The sequence below is a fragment of the Schistocerca americana genome, chromosome 5 (genome assembly GCF_021461395.2).
Source record: "Schistocerca americana isolate TAMUIC-IGC-003095 chromosome 5, iqSchAmer2.1, whole genome shotgun sequence".
In the NCBI taxonomy this organism is placed as follows: Eukaryota; Metazoa; Arthropoda; class Insecta; order Orthoptera; family Acrididae; genus Schistocerca; species Schistocerca americana.
The window spans coordinates 215013324-215036617 of NC_060123.1; the positions used below are offsets into that span (position 1 = coordinate 215013324).

Consider the following 23294-nt stretch of genomic DNA (forward strand, 5'->3'; position numbering starts at 1 on the left):
TCTTCTTTGCAGATTATCTGCAGTTTGTTTTTCTTTAACCTGGGAGTCGTTGCAGATGAGCAATAATCTCATGTTAACGACAAGAGTGTAGTTAACAATGTGCTGCTCGAACACTGCAAGTGCTGGACTGTAATTGTTTGCAAAAGAAAAGCATAAATGTGTTGTATTAATGATACAGTAGAAAGATAAAGCCATGTTGGAATGGTTTCAATAGAAAAGATTTGAGGACACACAAGTACCTGTTCCAGTGTGTGTGAAACAGGCCCAAAGATTCTTCAAAACCTTGGGAATTGAAGGATATTTTAATGCATTTTCTAGCTGGTTAACAAGTTTTATACAGCATCATGGTATCTGGGAGATTGCAATCCAAGAAAAAAAGTTAAGTGGGAGTAACAAGAAAGTTAAGCCTGATGTAATATGTAAAGATAAAAAGCATGCTGTTTCAAAAGAAAAGAAATGCATAATTTACCTGTCCATTATTTTCACAGAAGTGGTCATGGATGGACTGTACAATGTCAGTTATGATTCCATAATTACTTTGTTCCATGAGTACGAGAACCTTTAGTGTTCAAGGGTCTACCTGCAAAGGCTTTATTGTTACTTGACAACGCACGATTGTAGCCAAATGAAAATGTTCTGAAATTGGATAACGGGATGACATTTGTAAAATATTTAACCCCCTAGTGTAACAGCCTAAATACAGCAAATAGATAAGGGCATATTTGCTGATAGGAAGAAAATTTATAGAGGAAGTCTGCTACTAAAGCTTACTGATGAGGGCAACCATCTTCAAACATTTTGGAATCAGTTACCTGTTCTGGGCACAATTTGTAAAGTGTTGAATGCATGGTGTAAGATAAAAATGATTAATCATATCCAAGTCATGGAAAAACATTAATCCTAAAATTGACAAAATCAGTAATCTGGATGATGAAGAAGACTGCTCTTGAGCAATGTTAACTGCTGTTTTGAACAGTACTCCAGGTTATGAAACCAGTTGAGTAGGTAAATGATAGTGACTAAAAAGAAAACATTCTTCTAATTCCAGAAACTGTAGTCAGTCGTGTATCAGCACTTCAATGGGCTGAATGGTTATTGGACTATCTGGAACAGCCCGAAATTGTTCCTGTTTCTGACAAATTGGTGACACATAAAATTCATAGCGTGATATCTGAAATACAAGCTACCTCACTGAGACAGAAATCAGTTCAAGACTATTTTGTTTCAAAGTAGAGTAATGTGATGTGAAGTTTGATTGTAGTGTATTCTTTGTAAGTACCATATTTTCACATATGCTATGATGTTTAAAGTAGAATTTATTATAAACATTAGTTTAGTTATTTTAATATGACATTATAATCAATTTTATTTTTTGAACAACCCTAATTATTACTTTGCAATATAATTGCAGTTTATCCATGGAATTTGATTATACACGGTTTCCAAATCCCCAATTACAGTGGATAACCAGAAGTTTACGTTAATTTCAGGCAATTTTGCATTTGATGATATATAAATTTTCTTAGATCAGCTTAAATAAATAAATAGATATTTTTTTTATCTTTCACTTTTCATATAAAATGAAAATGTAACTCAAAATCTATCCTTTTTTCTAGGTTTGGGCAAAGTATTGGAGGAAAACTTGTAGTGGCAAATATTGCCTGGCCTAATCAGTGGGTCATCTTAATTGGATCATTTCTGTCAACTCTCGGAGCTGGTTTGCAGAGCCTTACAGGTGCACCCAGATTGCTTCAGGTTTGTTGATCATGTTTATTTTGCTGAAATAAACAGCATGAGATTCTGTGTCACTACAGCATCAATGCAACACACATGTAAACATCTATGTGGAACAGGCAATTAAAGGAATAAAAGTTGCGAGTTTTTGGCTGAGTGACATAAGCTATTCCAAAATGTTGCAAGCTAAAAATTCTGATAGAAATAATTATCAATGTGCTCCAGACTTCTAACAAGCTGTTTTCCCTGCTATACTTACTGTATAGATTATTTCTAAATAGATAACAGTGCTCGTTCCTTAGACCCCTTGTGAGGAAGTCCTCAAGAATGTGGAACAAGTCAGCAATTTTTTCAGTATTATGTGCATACACTTTCAATTGCCTGTAACTGGTATTTTACTAGTGTCATTTGTGCTGATATACTGACTATGCACTTACATGTTGCTACTGTAATATTTAGGTTACTTGTTCACTTTGTTCATTTTATGTCCATTTCCTTGTTTTATAAATCTAGTGACACGTTTTTATTTATATTTTCTCATTTTTAGATCTGATTACGTTTGCAAAGCTAAACATGTTATCAATTTTAATAAGGTAACTTGTAACCAAGACACTGACTTCCATATAATACACATTTACAAAAGAACTGAAATGCTAATGTCAAATGTTCCTCAACAAGACATGATTTATTAACCCCCAAATAAATCATACAAGATACTGTGTATACCCAAGTATAAGACTACCCTGAATATAAGACAACCCTGAATACGACATGACCCCGACCCCCTTTTTCATAGAGGTTCTGTAAGAAACTTTTATTTTTAATGTATTCTGATTAAGCAAACTTACAAAACCTATTCTGAACTTGTGAAATTCATTGATTGTCTGCATTTTGATAATACAAGGAGAAACAAAATAAACAAAAAAAAATTTTTGCATTAATTTTTGTCTTCGCTTCCTTCTTTGCTTACTGCCTGCCAGTTATCTGTGTTATTACTATTTTTTATCATCATCATCATTGTCATTGTAGCTGCTGTCATGTGGGATGACAGTTTTATCTAACCATTGAGGACCAGAAAAGAGGCAATATGCGAGGGTGGTTTGAAAAGTTCTCGGAATCACCACAGGAGGTCAGAGCTAGTGCAACGAGTTGTCCATATGATGTTCATTGGACTCTTGCCTGTAAACACATGCCACATCAATGCTGTTAAAATAGGGCTTTGACAGTGATGTGGCTTTGTTGTTGCTCCTGCATAGTGATTTGCGAAGATGGAAAAAAATCGAGATTCAAGCAGTGATTAAGGCTTCGTAAAGAAAGGTATGAAAGCAAAGGACATTCATGCCAAATTCCAGAATACACTGGGGGCTCTGCTCCTTCATATTCAACTGTTGCCAAGTGGACAAATGAATGTAAATTTGGTCAGGAGAGCTTAGATGATGATTGGCGCAGTGGTCAAGCAAGATGTGTCACTACTCCAGAAATCATTGCAAATGTGCACAAAATGGTAATGGAGGATCGCCGATTGAAAGTGCGTGAAATTGCTCATGCTTGCCAGACGTCATCTGAAATGGTATATCACATTTTAACTGAAGAATTAGAAATGAAAAAATTATCTGTAAGATGGGTGCTGTGACTCTTGACATTGGATCAAAAATTCATGAGAATGGACATATCGGAGCAATGTTTAGCCCATTTTAGGAGAAACAAACAAGATTTTTTGCACCAGTTTGTGACCATAGGTGAAACTGGGGTGCACTACTGTACCTCAGAGACAAAAACAACAGTCAAATCAGTGGAAACTTGCTGATTCTCTGCCACCAAAGAAAGCAAAGACAATTCCTTCGGTATGAAAGGTCATGGAATCATTGTTCTGGGATGCGAAGGGAATTCTGTTTGTAGATTATCTCCCCACTGGCAAAACAATTACTGGAGAATACTATGCTAACCTCTTGGACAAATTGCAACAAAAGATATGCGAAAAAAAGCCAGGTTTAGCAAGGAAGAAAGCCGTCTTCCATCAAGACAATGTGCACCCGCACACATGTGCCATCGCCATGGCAAAATTACACGAACTAAGGTATGAATTGTTGCCACATCCGCCTTATTCACCTGATATGGCTCCATTAGATGTCCATCTCTTCCCAAAACTGAAACTTTTTCTTGGTGGATGAAGATATTGCAGGCCTGGAGGAAACTTATTTTCTTGATGGGATCAAGGCACTGGAACATCATTGGACCAAGTGCATTAATCTACAAGGAGACTACACTAAAAAATATTTTAAAAAATCTGTGATGTAAGTACTTTTTTTCTATTCCATCCCGAGAACTTTTCAAACTACCCTCGTATTTCTGTAAAGGGACAGCAATGAAATTTATGATCTTGGTTGTCAAATATTTATCTGTTTTCTTCCTAGTATGACCTGATTTCCAAGTTTCTGGTCATGGTGACACCTGAAGACACTGCCATTTTTCTGAACATATAGCAGATTTTGCTTCTGTAGTGGCACGAGAATGTGACAATATTTTACTTCATTTCATAATTCTAAACCCTGGCCTCATTGGCAGTGTAGAACCAGCAGCTGATACGCCACCTTTTGTTCCCGTCATACCGTCACAGCAAGCGTCAACACCATTGCTATATGAAACATGTAAGTATGCCACTGGCACCTATCGAGACTTTTACTGTCTTCTGCAGAAAAAGCTCTTTGATGCAGCATCGTGGAGCTTATCCTCCCAACATCTTTGGCCTGCATGGCATGCTGCAGCAGCAAGTCACTCTTATGTTTGTGGCGGACAAACAACAGTTAGCTGTGGCAGTCCCACACTGATTTAAATTTAAAAAACCAAATCCTTAGGAAGAAAAGAATCAAACAGATTAAGTAATAGTCCATTAGAACAAATTACAGTCTAATTAGACATTGCCTGTGATTGCGCCACGGCAGGAGTATGAATGTTTGTGTCAGCAGTTTTTTGACATTACACAACCTTTTGAAGTTCTTCAAAGTAAATCTTCACATGAGCTCAGTTGCCAGAGCTTGATCTGTAAATCTAAGACAACCCCTATTTTAATCTGTTACACAACGTAAAAGTTGATGTGAGCAATAGTAGTTATAATCTGTGAATATAAGACACCCTGTCTTTTTTGAAGGACAAATTTGGAAAAAAAACTTTATCTTATAATCAGGTAAATATGTTAATTGGAAACAAAAACTTCTGGAAGTGGGTACCTCCTGGTACTCCAGAGAGTTACTGAATGACTCAAGCACTGCAAGTTTGCCTATCTGGAAAGTACTGGAACATGAACCACACTCTGTGCATGCCTGCGTCATCAGTTCACTCACAGAAGGCACAATGTATGATTCAACACAGTACAGAGACTGCAATGCATTATGGAAATTGATATTCCGTGTCCAAGCCAAATTTTGATGGCAGGGGAATAAAGAAGTTCTAATAATCATTGTCTAGAAAATAGAAAAGTATCACAAAGACATTGCAAATAAGCCCACTGGAGAACATTAGAATACAACTAAGAGCTGAGACAAGTGAGGTTGAGATGGTCCACAGCAGTCCTTAAATCTATGACTGACCTGGCACTGGCTGATGTATCAGTCTGTGTCATACTTAGCAACCTTATGGAATACCAGGTGTCCATTGCTTGAGATGTTATCTTTTAGCCAGACTCTTCATCTGTTTTTGCTGATTCTTGGCATGGGCAAAGTGGGCTGCCTCTTCCAGTATGGCAGATCTGGTAGTGGAGCTTGCCCCAAATGACACATATGGAGCTGGGTCCAATGCTAATAAAGGATGCCTCTATGTGTGGGCACCAGGGCCAGCTAATGCCCTTGCTGGGCAGAGGTGGAGCCATATACCCAGCCAGGAGTATGTCTGAAGATGAGTGCCCAGACAGGATGCACGCCTTAAAAGGTGTAGTTTTATCTTCCTGCACCGGTATCGGCTGCAATAAATCTAGCAAGGAATGATGAGGGTGCCCATGCAAAAGTTCCACTGGGCATCGACCTGCACGATATTGCTCACTATGAGGTTAAAAGGGAGATCCAGAACAGAAACAATAGGAGTGGATTTCAAGATTTTTTCCCCATTCTCACAAAATGTTCTGCCATGTGATTAGATGCAGTGTGAAACAGAGTTGTGGTAACATGATCAGTTCCATTCCAGTCACAAAACCACTGAAAACCTGCAGAAGTAAACAGCATACCATATCTTTACCATGGATTTGCAGGTCTCCTTCAGTACAAAAAAACAGTTGCAAAGGCATTACTGGTATTTTCTGTCGTAGTCTGTTGCAGTTTTATTATGTACGGAAAATGAGAATACACATCCATCAGAATCTATCATATGACTCCATGGAATGGGCTCACAAATTTGGCATGCACCTGACTCCACAGCTGGGTAGGCATTGGCTACAACTAGTAGGTTTAATTGGTGGTGGTTGCTGTGGCTGACAAACATGACATTTTTCAGCTGCTTGTGCAATATCCTCATCTACTTGTTGCCAATACACATACCACTGGGCAAGGTTCTTCATTATGGAAATCTCCCAGTGAGACTGATGCAGGAGTTGCAATATCATATTTACCGAAGTTAAAGATGATGTATTTTCCGAAAATTATCAGTCGAAAACCACAAGGTCGGGAAACTGTGAACTAGTCACTACAATAGTTTATTGCTCTGCTTAAAATCTGACAATGTTGTGATGCACAAGAGGCACAGTATTCAATTCTATCATCCTTTCAACTTTGTTGTGTTTGAACATGATTGCAATAAAGATTCTCATACAGATGTGGATACTGTAAACAAACATTTATGGTGCTTTTTAAGTAAAGGTAATATTAAAAGACGCAAATGTTGTCCTTCAAAAAACATTTCTTGATTCAGAAGACAGGTCAATATTTTATTTGGTTACGAGAGACTGTAATGACTTATCAAGTGAGTTGCAAGTGAGAAATTAGATCCCTGTTAGGTTCATAAGTTACAGTACCGGATAAAAATGTTCCCACCTTTTAATCAGCTTTAGAATAAGATGGTGGAATTTGTATGAAGCAAGAAAGAAAATTAATGCAGAAAATGTGAAATAAATCATATCAAACTGACTGTAATTGTTATCCGAGAATAAATTATAGTGGCAAGTCCCTTCATGGAGATAGTACCAAAAGATGTCACTAGATTGTGGGATGAGTGAATGTGTGAGAACTGGACTGAATCATGATTGCAATCTTTTATTTAACTGTTAGTTGGCATTTTTACATATGACCTGTGTCACGGAAGATATTGCTGTCTAAGCTCCACAGTTGCCTAAGCACAGCACTATGGAAAAGTTGGAGGGAGAACAATGATACCAGCTTGGCAGAGGTCTAGGATGAGTTTGGGAAAGCGAGTGGTGAGCAGGAAGCATATTTCATCATGCTGCCAACCACAGGAATCTATACTGTGTACTTTGGCTTTTTATGAAGGTTTACCACATTTAAACTGCAATTTGCCCGAATCCATTTGAACTGACTTTAAAATTGGACAGATACACAGCAGTAGGATAAATTTCTGCAAGAGACAGATCAAGTCTGTGCTTAACAATTTCTTGTAGCAATGTTGTCAACATGGTGAACACCATGAGGTATGATGGAAATGAAAGGAGGTGTGTTAGCAGCTGGTTCTATGCAGCCAGCAAGAGAAGAGTGGGCCAACGATATGTTTGAAAGCAAGAAACATTGTAACATTCTCACGTCAGCACAGAAGTGATATCAGACATATATTCAGCAAAAAAACTGCTGTGATCTCAGGTCCCATTGTGACTACAACCTCAGAAATCACAACATATTTGGAGGAAGTATTCAAATATTTGTGACAGCAAAGATATAAATTTCACAGCTGTGCTGTGAGGATGATAGTGATGGTTAAAAATAGTAATGCTACAGACAACAGGCCTCGTAAGAAAATAAGGTACTGAAGATAAAAACCATTTCTTTTCTTTATTTTGTTTCTCATTGTATTATCAAAGTTGTACTTGGAGAAGTTTGGGGTCATTGCTTCTGCTTAAGAAATACTGCTGATAACCCATAGATTGCTAGGAAAGGATTCCATTTCTCTGCAGTTGTCTCAGTGGACTGGCTATTGTCTCAGTTTGGCTTAAATCGGGCATAATACGTTACTTTGCCCATAAAAACTGGCAGATCTTTTATGTTATTGGTACTGAAATACGAGAAATGGCTGCCACATTGCTTGACATCAGATTAGTGCTTCCCGGTTGAAGGGTGTAGCTTGTATACGTAATAAAAGGCTGAAAGAAGGAGAATTTTGACAGGTTACACTTTAACCTGGCCTTCAAAAGGACTGAAAATACTATATGCAAATTCAGTATGTGCTCCTCCTGAGTTTCTCCGGTAACTGCTATGTCACCTATATAAATGATGCAGTGTGAAATGTTGGTAACAGTTGGTTCTATAAATTTCTTTAAGATTGCTGGTGTGCTAGCAGTATCCAATAACAAACTGACTTTTGAAGACTTATCTAAATGAATTTGAAAAGAAGCTTCCAAAAGATCATTCTTAGTTACTCTCACGCCAGTTTTGAAAATTATTTGTCAGAGGCATGAGTCCAACTGAATGTTTACCATATTTTTAAAGTCCCCACATAGCCATAAAGCTCCAGATTGTTTGTGAACAATGACTGAAGGTGATACCCATCTGCTATAAGGAATCTGGGACAGCATATGTAACTTCTCTAAGTGATCCAATTCTACTTTAACTTTATCCCACAAGGCTAAAGGTATTGGTTGGACTTCGAAAAATATTGACATTAGTACCTCCTTCATTGCATTGTGGCTGAGAAAAGTAGAAGCCTCTCCCATACTTGGAGAAAACAATGGAGTATCCACCTGTGCACGTGGGACAGCATTATGAACTGTTTGGACCTAATATTAGATAGAAGACCCAAATGCTCTGTATGCATTGAGGCCAAAAATATTTTCCACTGAAGCTTCTGCTGCTATAAAGAAGGGAAGCATTCTGCTTGCTTGCTTGTGTGTTAACGCCAGAACTACGGGACTTGGTATCCAAATTTCATGAAGTTCGCAGCTTAGTTGCTACTGATGTTAAGGGTGGAGACCCCAATTGCAGACATAAGACTGTTTAATAATGGAGACTGAGGCCTCTGACAGAGCAAAGTGGTGTGGTGCCACCCTTGAGCGATGTTGTTTATTTGCATTGGCACACTCAACTGCTGATAGCTTGGTTGGCTCTGACGAAACATCTACTGTATGACCCTGGTGAAAACACTGTAGATAAGACATCATTTTAATGTGGTGACTGTGTGTAACATGTAAATAAAAACAATCATGATAACTAAGCAATCTATGAAAATTTCGCTGAGATCCAGTTCAAAAGCTGCAGTGGCGGAGCCTTTGACGCCAATCACTCGAACAGGTGCTGCTCCATTTCCATGTGAATTGTATTACATTTGTGCAGTTTCACCATCAAATGGACTAGGTCATGCTGCATTTGCTGACTGAGATGACAGTTTTTAGATATATGATGTGGTAAATACAGTCTGAGCTGCTTGACAGATCTCAAAAACACTGGAAATACACAAAATTTTAGCAGAAGAAGGATGTGAATGTCTTAATCCTTGAGTTCACTGTCCAACACTAATCTGATCACCGTGTCACATATTAAGAATTCTGTGTATGATTTTACACAAGAACATGTAAACTTACATTTTCTACTCAGGCTCTACAGGTCCAGAATCTATGACACATAACTCTCTGAAGTTGCCACATGATGTTAGAGGAACTCTTTAAGTGAGTTGCCACAACATGCATTTTTGTTGCTGAGGCAGTACAGATGGTTCACACAAAGGGGCCAGTTTCTGCACAAGGTGAAAGAGCTGTGGATTTGTAGATAATAAAATAGCTCACTGTCTCTCAAGGGCACTTAGTATTTCTTGCCTGGAAATTAAATGCTAAATGCTTTTGGTACACCTCTCAGTATTCTTGAGCCTCATTAAATGGCTGGAGAGCTGGAATTTCTAGAAGAGATTGTAGACATGCCTCATCTGACATCTTCTGTTTGAATTTGTGCTGTTTATTGAGCCTTTGTTTCCAAAGCTTGAAAAACTGATTGTCCATCATAGTTGTAATACTCTGCCTGATATGTCCTATTTTGGCTTGTGGTGAACTGTACTTCCAAACTATCTGTGACACCACTGTTGTAAGTCTTCTTCTTCAACAACATAGGTTTTATTGAACCCCAACTAAATCATAGAATACCGGTATAGATCGTAACTCTTCGTGAGCTAAACAGGAGCAATGATTTCTGCAGGTGGATACCTCTTGGCCACTAAAATACTCTGGAGACTTACTAAGTAAGATAACAATAAAATAACAATAACACTTTGACTATATCTGACTGGGAAACATTTGAATGTGAACCACTTTCGTGGTTCAAGCACATGCCGCCAGTTCATTCACAGAAGGCACAACATGTGGTCAAACAGAAGCACGGAGACATTCATTCATTCATTTATTTTTATTATACCCTCTGCTTCCCTCTTTATGATATATGTATATGGACATTCCGAATGAACAAGCACAGAAAAAATTGTAAGATGCATCTTTGGAAAATTGTTTGCAGGTCCTACACAAATCCATCTACTTTTACTTTCTAAGTAAAACAGTGCATTTAGATTTTTCTTATAAAATATATAATGTCATTGATAAACTTTGTAAACTGCTGAACACTTAGCACTGAAACAAAACAATTTATTGGGCCAAGTCAGTGAGATGAGCAATCAGTGCTGCTAGTTAGGGAAACTGTATTGACTATCATATGATAACTGTTCCCTAAGAGAGTGCATTAAGTAACGAATCCCATCCAGGGCTTGACTTGAATGGTGAACTGTAGAGGAGGGGCATGTTGCTGACAGAGTTGTGTAATAATTGATTCAAGAAGTACTTATTGAATGGAGAAAACTGTTGCATGCCTTCTTCTTCAGCAACACATTTTATTAAATGCCAGTTAAGTATAAACAGTTTTGAGAAAATAATAGACTCTTTTTGAACCAAAAAAAGCAACATCTTCTATCGGTGAATACGCCAGGCTAATTAAAGCACCCTTACTTAATAACTCAAACATTAGTGTTGGAGAACACCATAACTTTGTCAGCATGGGAGCATTGTAATATAAACCACTTTCTCATTGCATGCACATGCTGATTGTGCTCTCATGTTAGGCACAAAATGCACTAGAGCAAAGAATGGGGAGTGAACTGTATTAGGAAAAATATATCATGTTCAAGCCAAATGTTGACAGTTGTGAATAACAGGGTCCAGGAAATAGCCAAGTGTAATGAGGTCATCATAAATAAGTTCACTGCAGAACATGTAGTGCACATCAGTGAGTTGAGAGGGTCTAAAATAGTACTTAAATCAGTTGCTGTTGGTTACCCCCATGTCCTGGTGCCAGCAGATGATTCACTCTGCACTGCATCTAATGAGTCTACCCGATGTATGTGTGATTATATCAATCAATCCATTAATGCATCTGGTAGAATTACCAGACCTTGCACATATCCTAGGTATGATAGTCCTGAGGGATCTACATCTACATCTAGGGATCTACATCTACATCTATATGGATACTCTGCAAATCACATTTAAGAGCCTGGCAGAGGGTTCATCAAACCACCATCACAATTCTCTATTATTCCAATCTCGTATAGCACACGGAAAGAACGAACACCTATATCTTTCCGTACAAGCTCTGATTTCCCTTATTTTATCATGGTGATTGTTTTCTCCATATGTAGGTCGGTGTCGACAAAATATTTTCGTATTCGGAGGAGACAGTTGGTGATTGTAATTTTGTGAGAAGATTCCATCACAGTGAAAAATGCCTTTCTTTCAATGATGTCCAGCCCAAATCTTGTATCATTTCACTGACACGCTCTCCCAGATTTTGCAATAATACAAAATGTGCTGCCCTTCTTTGAAAGTCATAATATTTGTACATTGCTACATTTAGATATTAAATTAAAAAGTTTACCATAAATGTTACAAATATACATACTTCAACGCCTAATTTGATTCTAAGATCATTGCAGCTGAGTATCTTAATAATAAAAACAGTTTGTAAGGCTTATTTACACATATAACATTACTGCATTGAAGCTGTGCAAAAGTTAGGTGTTAGAAAACATTTTTGTTGTGAGAGTTAGCTAATAATAAGTACATCAGTTAGTTACGCTATACAATTACTGAATTGAAGTAATTGATTGCCAGTAAATATTTTAGCCCTCTTAAACTGCAATTCATGAGTAGATAAATTTAAAAAAAATGTGCGTTCCTGAATAATGGTCACCTTTGTGTAGCAAAGTGAGCGTATCATGTCATTTCTGGAAACCCAGAATCTACTAAGTAGGAATCAACATGGATTCCGGAAACAGCGATCGTGTGAGACCCAACTCGCTTTATTTGTTCATGAGACCCAGAAAATATTAGATACAGGCTCCCAGGTAGATGCTATTTTTCTTGACTTCCGGAAGGCGTTCGATACAGTTCCGCACTGTCGCCTGATAAACAAAGTAAGAGCCTACGGAATATCAGACCAGCTGTGTGGCTGGATTGAAGAGTTTTTAGCAAACAGAACACAGCATGTTGTTATCAATGGAGAGACGTCTACAGACGTTAAAGTAACCTCTGGCGTGCCACAGGGGAGTGTCATGGGACCATTGCTTTTCACAATATATATAAATGACCTAGTAGATAGTGTCGGAAGTTCCATGCGGCTTTTCGCGGATGATGCTGTAATATACAGAGAAGTTGCAGCATTAGAAAATTGTAGTGAAATGCAGGAAGATCTGCAGCGGATAGGCACTTGGTGCAGGGAGTGGCAACTGACCCTTAACATAGACAAATGTAATGTATTGCGAATACATAGAAAGAAGGATCCTTTATTGTATGATTATATGATAGCGGAACAAACACTGGTAGCAGTTACTTCTGTAAAATATCTGGGAGTATGCGTGCGGAACGATTTGAAGTGGAATGATCATATAAAATTAATTGTTGGTAAGGCGGGTACCAGGTTGAGATTCATTGGGAGAGTGCTTAGAAAATGTAGTCCATCAACAAAGGAGGTGGCTTACAAAACACTCGTTCGACCTATACTTGAGTATTGCTCATCAGTGTGGGATCCGTACCAGATCGGTCTGACGGAGGAGATAGAGAAGATCCAAAGAAGAGCGGCGCGTTTCGTCACAGGGTTATTTGGTAACCGTGATAGCGTTACGGAGATGTTTAATAAACTCAAGTGGCAGACTCTGCAAGAGAGGCGCTCTGCATCGCGGTGTAGCTTGCTCGCCAGGTTTCGAGAGGGTGCGTTTCTGGATGAGGTATCGAATATATTGCTTCCCCCTACTTATACCTCCCGAGGAGATCACGAATGTAAAATTAGAGAGATTAGAGCGCGCACGGAGGCTTTCAGACAGTCGTTCTTCCCGCGAACCATACGCGACTGGAACAGGAAAGGGAGGTAATGACAGTGGCACGTAAAGTGCCCTCCGCCACACACCGTTGGGTGGCTTGCGGAGTATCAATGTAGATGTAGATGTAGATGTACTTTTAAGTCTTTATGAAAATTATTCTTATTCTTCATAATGATTCCATAAACTTAACTATTCCATAAATGGAGGTGTCCATTTGAAAGAGGCACATTTGATTGAGGAATAAATATACTGAGAGAAGCAAACAGAGTTCTCTGAACAGGCTTCTGCAAGATGTTCCGGAATTTACACTATTCAAATAGTTTATATTATTTACCTTTGGACCTGGAAAATTGTAAGATAAATTTCCCCAAAAATGATACTTTATAACTTGGAACGAAAGTGAAGAAAGTATGCCAGCTTTTTTAATTTCACCTATGTCTATTAATATATACATTTAAACAAAGTTTTGTTTATGAATTTCAGCAGTTCTGTAGTATACTCATCCCAACATAATTTACTGTCAAGTTTTAACTCCATGAAATTAACAATGATAACATCTATTTTTGTGTGTCATCATATTTTATACATATAAGAGTGGAAAGCCTTTGCAAGCTCTGAACTACATATTTTGCCATCTGTTAGCTGCCTTTTGACTGGTATGCTGCTGCTGTTTCCTCTCTTGAACTCATCTTTATCCATACCCATTGTACTCATCATTTTCTAGGAGTAAAGGCAGCAATGTACTGTATGGACAGGCATTGAGTTGGAGCATGCACACCAAAAAGCCTGCAAAACTTGCTACCTTGTGTGTGAATCAGTTTTCTAGCTAGGGTAAATGTGCACACACATCAGCACAGCTACATTGTGCAGGCTGCATACACAGTACTGGAACTGCAGTTCTGCAGGTTGATTAGGATGAGGGCCAGGTTGGGTGGAGTGGGAGAGGGGAGAAAGGAAGCAGAGTTTTGGGGAAGTGTGATAGGTGATACAGAGGGAGGCAGGAGTTACACATGATAGGAATATAGGAGGAAGAGGCTGCAGGCATATGGGATAGGAATTGGACACATAGACATTGGCATTGGTGAGTTTGTGCTACGTATGGTGATGATGATGCTGATGACATGGAGTAGTGGATTGGGAGTGGGTGACAGAAAAGTTAAAGGGGAGACTGCAAGGAAGCAGGTGTGGTTGTAAGCAGAGTGAAGTTCGGGTACTGTGGCAGGATGGAGATGGCTGTGAGGCAGGAGCTTTGGAATTTGTGACAAGGAGGATTAGAGAAACAAAGGATTTGTTGCAAGGACAACTCCTATATAGCTAATTCAACAAAGATGATATTGGGGGAAGTGATCCAGATGGCAGGGGCTGCGAAGGAGCCATGAAATCGAACATGTTTTGCTCAGTAGCATGTTCCACCATGTTTTGGTCAACTCTACTCTTGCACACAGTTTGACAGCAAATTTATGCACAGTGTTCTACATGGACTTGACCACAAACCAGCTGTGCACTCAAATGAGTGGCCACTGCCAGTCTGTGGCCAAGAGTAATGTTGATCACCCAATTACAGAACAAACAATACATTGCTGAGCACAACACGCCTGACTTCAGTGGCCAGTTTACATTCATTGCCATCCAGATCCTTCCCACAACACCAGATGTTTTCAGGCCTGTTTATGTACCTGTCAAACAACAAAATACCTCTACTATTTGCTGAGAGGTTAGCATTACTCCTAAATTATTTATATTTTGCCAGAACTTTGTGTTACCATATTTTCCATAATGTCTTCTAATGTATTCTAGTCTTGGGCAGCCCCTATTACTTTTTCGTGTACTGCTCCCTATGGGATTAGGCGACTTCTCTTGGATGCAATAGCGCATGTCCCATTAACCTGCCCCTTCTTTGGGTAAGGATCTTCCATAGATTTTTCTTTAATAACTCATAATTTCATACTGTACCTATGTGCTCAGTATGATAGTACCAATTTCATCTTCATTTTATTCTTCTTCAGAGTTCTGATGGTCCATGTTTTTATTCCACACAAGAACTAGGATTGACAAATTCATAATTGTTGTAAAATGTATTACTGGTCTCATATTTTACCTAAATGGTGTCATTATTAATGAACTCATTACACATGCTTTTTAGTCATTATACATGTTTATAGTATTACATTTATTCCTATGCCCTTACATTATGTAAAGCTAGAAGAAATCTTTTGTCAGTGTAAGTGTCTGTCTGTATTATGCTTGATACTGGCATTAATGTAGGTTATACATTATCATTAACTATGAAATGAAATTAGCAGTTGACACCCTAATTCTCTGGGCTTTAGTATTTGCAAATATTCACAATGAATTGTCATCTCTCTCTCTCTCTCTCTCTCTCCCTCTCCCTCTCCCTCTCCCTCTCCCTCCCTTTCCTCTCTTTCCTTTCCCCCTCTTCCCTCTCGCCCTCCCTCCCCCTCTCACTCCCTCTCTCTCTGTGTGTGATTCTTATTAACCATTCTGCTTTTCTTGGTGTTTTCAGGCAATCGCGAAAGATGGAATCATCCCTTTCCTAGCACCTTTTGCTGTGTCATCTAGTCGTGGTGAACCTACACGAGCACTAGTTCTGACGGTGCTCATCTGCCAGTGTGGTATTTTATTGGGAAATGTTGATTATCTTGCACCTCTGCTCTCTATGTTTTTCCTAATGTGCTATGGATTTGTCAACCTTGCTTGTGCGCTACAAACACTTCTTCGCACACCTAACTGGAGACCGAGATTTAAGTACTATCACTGGTTAGTAACAAACTATTTTTCCTTAAAGGTTCAGTTATGCTATGTTTCATAGATTATACGGGTATGTTATTAGACTTTTAAAAGTGTGATTTACGTGGTAACTTGAGTAATACATTTCACAGAAGATGAAATCATGTAGTTTAATGTTGCCTTAAAAATTGTTTTCTGGTGTAATATGTCCACATTCACTTTTAGGCAAATTGGTTAGAAATTTTTATAATGGTTTTGTAATACACTGATCAGCCAGAATGTAACCATTACCCACTTAAAACTCAGCTTTGTTTTCTCTGAATCACACAAAACAGCTAAGGTTTGTCATTAAATTGAATAACCCCAGACATAGATTGACACCAGCTCTCCATGCACTGATCAAAAACTTCCAGATTGAGAAATGATTATTAGGTTCTCTGTTATGATTTCACACAAGTATGAAGCCTAATAAAAAAGAAATCTTGAGATTAGTAAATCATCTCAAATACACTGTATACTCCTCAAACTACTGTAGTATGAATCTGGACTTGTGGTATGCGCAATTTCCATGCTGGGAAATGATTTGTCGATTGGAGAAGACATAAGCCACAAATGGTGCTGGATTGCAGTGAGGTAAAGTGTGTGAATAGATGAAAAACAATTTGGTCTTTGCAGAAACCAGACTTTTTGCAATAAGTTAAAGAATTTAGTCCTAAAGACTGGCTGGTGCTCAGCAATTGCCACTGCCTTATGTTTTAAGTAGAGTAGAACCTCAATCCTCTGACCTTCAATTAACTGACTCCTTGAATTATCTGACCATGTCCAATCATTGACCTGCATTCTGCACAGAACAGCATGCCAGTGTTAGTGATCAATTTTACTCCTGTCACTAATTAGAAGCACGTGAGTGTAGGCTTCACTGGTGGAAAAATCATCACGATATTAGGCAAGTTGCTTTTCAGGTGAAAAACTTTCTGCTGATGATAACACATATAGGCAGGTTGTTGAAAAAATTGAAAAAACAGTGTCAGAAAATAAACTGGTAGCTGATGATTGGTTGGTTATTTTGGGGGGAGGAGACCAGACAGCGAGGTCATTGGTCTCATCGGATTAGGGAAGGAAGTCGGCCGTGCCCTTTGAAAGGAACCATCCTGGCATTTGCCTGGAACGATTTAGGGAAATCACGGAAAACCTAAATCAGGATGGCCGGACGCGGGGTGTAGCTGATGAATTATACAACATTAACAAGACTGAGATGAACTAAAATTCTGCCTCAAAGAGTGAAATAGCTACAGGCACAACACTAGCATAGAACAGCCTGACCATTGCAACATGCAGCAACGTAAGTGGTGATCATAAAATCTAAGAAACCAAGAGCCTTAAGGAACATAAACATGTCAGCACTTACCATTCATTATAAAGCTCAAAAAAGTGTTTGGATGAATTGTGATCTCTTTAAAGAACTGTTTTTGATGCATTTGTTCTGGCTGTTAGAAAATACTTGAAATCCAAAACCTGCAACCCTGTGCAACTGTACTGCTAGATAACGCCCCAAGCCATCCTTCTGAGTCTGAAGTTAAACAAGGTTATATAAAAACTATGCTTTTGCCCCGCATGTGGAAATGTAATTTTCTTATTTAATTTTTATTTAATACATCATTTTGAGCTCTGTAAATGACTTGTTTCCTTCTCTTATGGTTGTCCGACCTTGTTAGCATTCTGACCACCCCCTGGTATCAGAAGTGATGGTTAATTGAGGTTCCATTGTACCATTTAGAAGGTTGTTATGCAGCAAAGGAGTGGGATCATAGTTTGATTTGAGGATAAAATTTTGCAGTGGATCCAGTGACACAATTGGTGGCAGTGCTGATCTTGGATATAACTGGAATTGGGATGTGGATGTCAGGCAAGATATGATGTCTTTCAGCCAAACTATGCCATGTAGAATTTGGTATAGATTCTGTTACTCGGATATGCTTTGTTGCTTTTACCATAACTAATTCACCTAATAAATAAATCCTGCAGTATTCTACCATAGAACTGCAGAGCATTTGGAACTTCTTGTCAATTAGAGAACAGATGAAATATTATAAAAAGGGCAGATTGCTACTCACTGTATGGACAAGATTCTGAGTCACAGACAGGCACAACAAAAAGTCTGCCAAATGTGAACTTTCAGCCAAAACACTTCCTTCTAAAGTAGACAAAACACACACACACACACACACACATTCACAACTCCCACACACACATAACCACTGTTTCTTGCAATCAAGGCCAAAAATATCATTGTTATTACTTTACAGATTAACATTGGGTATCATATGATACTGTTGTTTCTCTTTAGGAGAATGTACACTGAATCACCAAAGAAACTGGTATAGGCATGCATATTCTAAGATAGATATATGTAAAGAGGCAGAATGTGGCGCCTCAGTTGGCAATGCCTATTTAAGACAAGTGTCTGGCACAATTGTTAGATCGGTTACTGCTGCTACAATGGCAGGTTTTCGAGATTAAAGTGCAGTTTTAAAATGGTGTTATAGTCAGTGCACAAGCGATGGTACACAGCATCTCCAATCTCCAAAGTAGCAATGAAGTGGGGATTTTTCCATATGACCATTTCACGAGTGTACTGTGAATATCAGAAATCCGATAAAACATTATATCTCTGACATCACTGCCACCAGAAAAAGATCCTGCAAGAACAGGATGAGCAATGACTGAAGAAAATCGTTCAGCGTGACAGGTGCAACCCTTCTGAAAGTTGCTGCAGATTTCAATGCAGGGCCATCTACAAGTGTCAGCGTGCAAACCTTTCAAAGAAACATCATCAGTATGGGTTTTTGGAGCCAAAGCCCATTTGTATACCCTTGATGACTGCATGACACAAAGTTTTACGCCTCACCTGGGCCCGACAACACCGACGTTGGACTGTTAATGACTGGAAACAAGTCGCCTCGTCAGATGAGTCTCATTTCAAGTTGTATTGAGCAAATAGACATGTGCGGGTATGGAGACAAACTCATGAATCCATAGACCCTGCATGTCGGCAAGGCGCTGTTCTAAGCTGGTGCAGGCTCTTTAATGGTGTGTGGCTTGTACAGTTGGGGTGATGTGGGACCTCTGGTATGTCCAGATATGACTCCGACAGGCGACATGTACGTAAGCATCCTGTCTGGTCCCTTCATACATTTGTCCATTGCGCATTCTGACTGACTTGGGCAGTTCCAGCAGGACAATGTGACACCTCACACATCCAGAATTGCTACAGAGTGGCTGAAAGAACACCCTTCCAAGTTTAAATGCTTCTGCTGGCCACCAAACTCCACAGACATGAACATTATTGAGCATATCTGGGGTGCCTTGCAATGTGCTGTTCAGAAGAGATCTCCACCCCCTCGTAATCTCATGGGTTTATTTATTTATTTTTTTTTTTTTTATTTATTGATTTATTTAACCTGGCAAGATTAGGGCCATCAGGCCCTCTCTTACATCTAACCAGGCATTCTACTTATTTTACATTCATATGTTTTAGTAGGCATGTTAAACTACATCTAGTACAAAAAGTGAAATAAACAATTTGAAAGGTACACCTGGAAAAATACATACATATAGAGTTTATATTCTTAGGTCACAAGTACTGTTATAATTAGACATTATTGAAGAGACAGATTTTAGATAGGAGTGCCGGCAGCAGGGAGTATGAGGGAGACTCATGGTGAAGGGAGGAGAAGAATAGAGACATGATGAAACATAATTAAGGAAATATAAAGGAAAAGAAGATTGCGTGGCTAATAGAGAAAGATGAAGAGGAAGGCATCTCAGGAGCAAGATAGGAGACGCTAGCTTTGCTATTTGACAGATGAGGGGATTGTCCTTGTACATTAATTTTGTGGAGAACTTTGTGAGGATGATAGTAGGAAATACTTCAACTTCTTCTTAAAAGCAGCAGGAGATCGAATTTTGCGCAAGGTAAGGGGCAGTTTGTTCCAGAGGCGGACAGCGGCAACTGAGAAGGAGTTTGCAAAAGTTTTTGTTTTGTCAGTGGGCACAGTTAGGATGCCAAATAAGAGTGACCTCGTGTTTCGATTATGATGACATGACAGGTTTTTAATCTCTGAAGCAAGGTACTGGGGTGCTTGCGCGATGAGGAGTCGGTGGAGTAGACATAGAGTGTGGTAGTCACGCAATTTGTCCGGCCGCAGCCACCCTAGCTCGGAGTATGAAGCACTAACATGATCATATCGGCGAATGTTGCAGGTGTAATGCACACAGGCATTCATGGTTAGCTCTAGCCGTCTTTTGTTTTCACTACTCATGCCTTGTTGAATCACATCACAATAGTGGAGGTTCGGTAGAACGAGTGCTTGCACGAGCTGGCGTTTCAAGTCCTGTGGAAATATGTTCCGAAACTTTTTGAGAGCATAGAGACAAGCAGACGTCTTTCGGCACACTGCGACTGTATTCTCCGCCAGTTGAGATGCTCATCCAAAGTTACACCCAAGTTCTTCACTGTTTTCTGATATGGTATTGGAGTACCGTCGAGCAGAATAGGAGGTAGCCGTTCGCGGAAATCTGAACTTATAATTTCTGATGGGCTATTAAGATTACTTGCGTCTTTTTTGCATTTAGTTTAAGCCCCAGGTTTTTCGCCCATCTCACTACTGAAGACAGATCATCATTCATCTGAGCGATTGCAGTGTTTACATCTTCAGGTCTGACGCTTAGGTAGAGCTGGAGGTCGTCGGCATAGAAATGATATTTACAGGAGGACAGAACCGACGAAATATCGTTGACATATAAAGAAAACAAAAGTGGTCCTAAGACTGATCCTTGTGGCACTCCCGACGAAACATATTTCCAGGAAGATTTTTCATTTACGCAGACAACACATTGCTGTCTGTCTTTTAAGTAGCTTTCAAACCATCTCATTGCACTGTCAGAGAAATTAAGCTGTTGCATTTTTCTGAGCAATATGTCAAAGTTAACAGTGTCAAAAGCTTTGCTGAAGTCCAGTAGCGTCAATATTGTTGCCTTTCGATTGTCGATGGCATATTTCAGGTCATCAGTTACTTTAATTAGAGCAGTGTTTGTGCTGTGATGTTTACGGAAACCGTATTGAAATTTGTCATATAGGCTGAATTCATGCAAGTGTTCAGTGATTTGGTCATGAACAATATATTCAAGTGCTTTGGAAACAGCAGGCAGTATGCTAATTGGTCGGTAATCACTAGGCAGTTGCGGGTTTTCGATCTTAGGGATGGGTCGAATTAGGCTTCTTTTCCATGCAGTGGGATATATTCCGTTCACGAGGGAAAAATTAAATATGTCAGTTAAGACAGGTACTAAGATATCGGCAACATTCTTAATCATGGTTATACCGATACTGTTGTTGCCTATTGCATCAGAAGAGATTCTCATTATTGCTTTTCTTGCCGTATTTGTTGTTACATGTTTTAGATGGAAGGTATCGTTGTTAGTTATCCTGTTTGGGGATTCTTGTGGACGGTAATTATCAGCTGTGCTGGTATTCAGAGGTGCAGAGAAGAATTCATTTAATTCGTTAGCTGACACATGAAAAGTAGTTTCCGATTTTGCCTTTCCGACCCCCAAGCTACGGAGATTCTTCCATAGAGTCGTGGGCGTCAGATCGCTGCATACAAGGGAGCGAGCGTGCCTGATTTTAGCATTGCGAATGCATTGTTTCACTCTGTTCCGTAGCTTTCTATATTCTTCGAAACGCTCGGGTTTCGGATCTGCCTTGAAACGCCTGTGGGCAGCATCCTATTAGTCATCATTTGACGTAATTCAGCTGTCAGCCAGGGAGCAGGAGATTTTCTTACACGGATTGTGCGCACAGGTGCATGTTTGTCATAGAGGGCAGTGAGTTTATCACCAAGTTCATTAATTTTGCCGTCGATTGTGGGTTTTCTGTTTATTTGATGCCATGAGATTTCTGAGCAATCGGCTGTTAGAGCATCAAGGTCAATACGTTTCATGTTCCTACCAGTTATGTAACGCGATTTGATCCTTGGGGGCTGCACAGAGTAGGCCAGGAATATTACATCATGTGCTGAGAGGCCAGGGGCCGATGTTTGACCAACATCTCTTACTTTGTCAGTCTGTTTCGTTGCGATTACGTCTATAAGAGTATGACTGTGCGCCGTATGGAAGAATGTTCATGCTATTGCAACTAAACAGTCTTCTTAGGTTTATTGTGGAGGGAGTGTCTCTTAGCAGGTGAATGTAATTCCGACTGGAAGGAACTCATTGAGCTTATTTTTGGCGGCTTGTAAACGACGCCAGTCAAGAATTTCCGACTTTGTATATTTATTTCAATGAACATGAATTCAGCCTCTTTTTCTTCAGCAGGATTTGACGTACATAAGACTTTCACTTTGAGATCTGTTTGTATATACGCGCCGACCCCGCCACCTCGCTTTTTTGATCTGTCTGCCCTAAGAAATGTGTACCCTGGGAGATGAAAAGATGCAGAGGATATGTGTGGTTTCAACCACGTTTCGGATAAGAGGATTACGTGGTAGTTTAGTTGGTTGAAGAGGAGGCTAAGTTCTTCGTAATGCGCAGGTAAAGACTGGATGTTACAGTGAGCTGTTAAAAGCTCTGATGCGTTCCGCCGAGCAACCTGGAGTAGGGTGGCAGACTGGTTTGTCCCTTTGTTAGGCACTACCTGCCGCGAGGGGCACTGGCCGCTGCTTCCGCCAAGTGACATAACACAAGGGTGTCCGAGATTTTGCACGCCCTGTTTGTGACACCGCGAGTGCCGAAAGAAAGGCGCCTGCTAAAGATTTTCTGAGGTTGCGGGAGTATAGAAAATGGATTAGTGGTATTCTGTGCAAGGAGAATATGACCAAAATAGTGACGGCTGTGTGTCACTGTGTATCCTCTGTCGTAAGAGGAGAAATGTAATTAGCGTATTTGAAACAGCTTAGAGTGGAAGTAAGGGAGAAGGGAGTGATTTAAGAGGCCGATGCTGCCAGCAGAGAGAAGTAAGCTTAGTAATTAATAGATTATCGTAGGAAGCTAGAATTAAATTGAAATTAACTGAAGTGATACTGGTAGTGATTATCGTAGGAAGCTACAATTTGATTGAAATTTGCTAAAGTGATACTGATAGTGATTTTTGTTATGAACAATTTAAACCGAAGAGATGGGTGATTAATGAACTAAAGGAGAGACTAATAATTGCAATAGAACTATTTCAGAACGGAAGAGAATAAACTGAGAAAATGAAAAAAAGAATTAGCAGTAACTAAAGTTAAGTAATGGTTAGAGCTACAGACACAAAAAAATAG

At 39.3% G+C, this 23294-nt stretch overlaps 1 protein-coding gene across 1 annotated transcript in view; it reads left to right on the forward strand.

Annotated features, from left to right (window-relative positions):
• The window catches only part of LOC124616271 (solute carrier family 12 member 6), a 255635-nt gene that overhangs the window by 126438 nt on the left and 105903 nt on the right, over nucleotides 1-23294 (forward strand). Inside the window, exons 9-10 of the mRNA XM_047144575.1 lie at nucleotides 1617-1755; nucleotides 15752-16005. Of these exons, the coding sequence (XP_047000531.1) occupies nucleotides 1617-1755; nucleotides 15752-16005 (393 nt within the window). The remainder of the gene's footprint in view (nucleotides 1-1616; nucleotides 1756-15751; nucleotides 16006-23294) is intronic.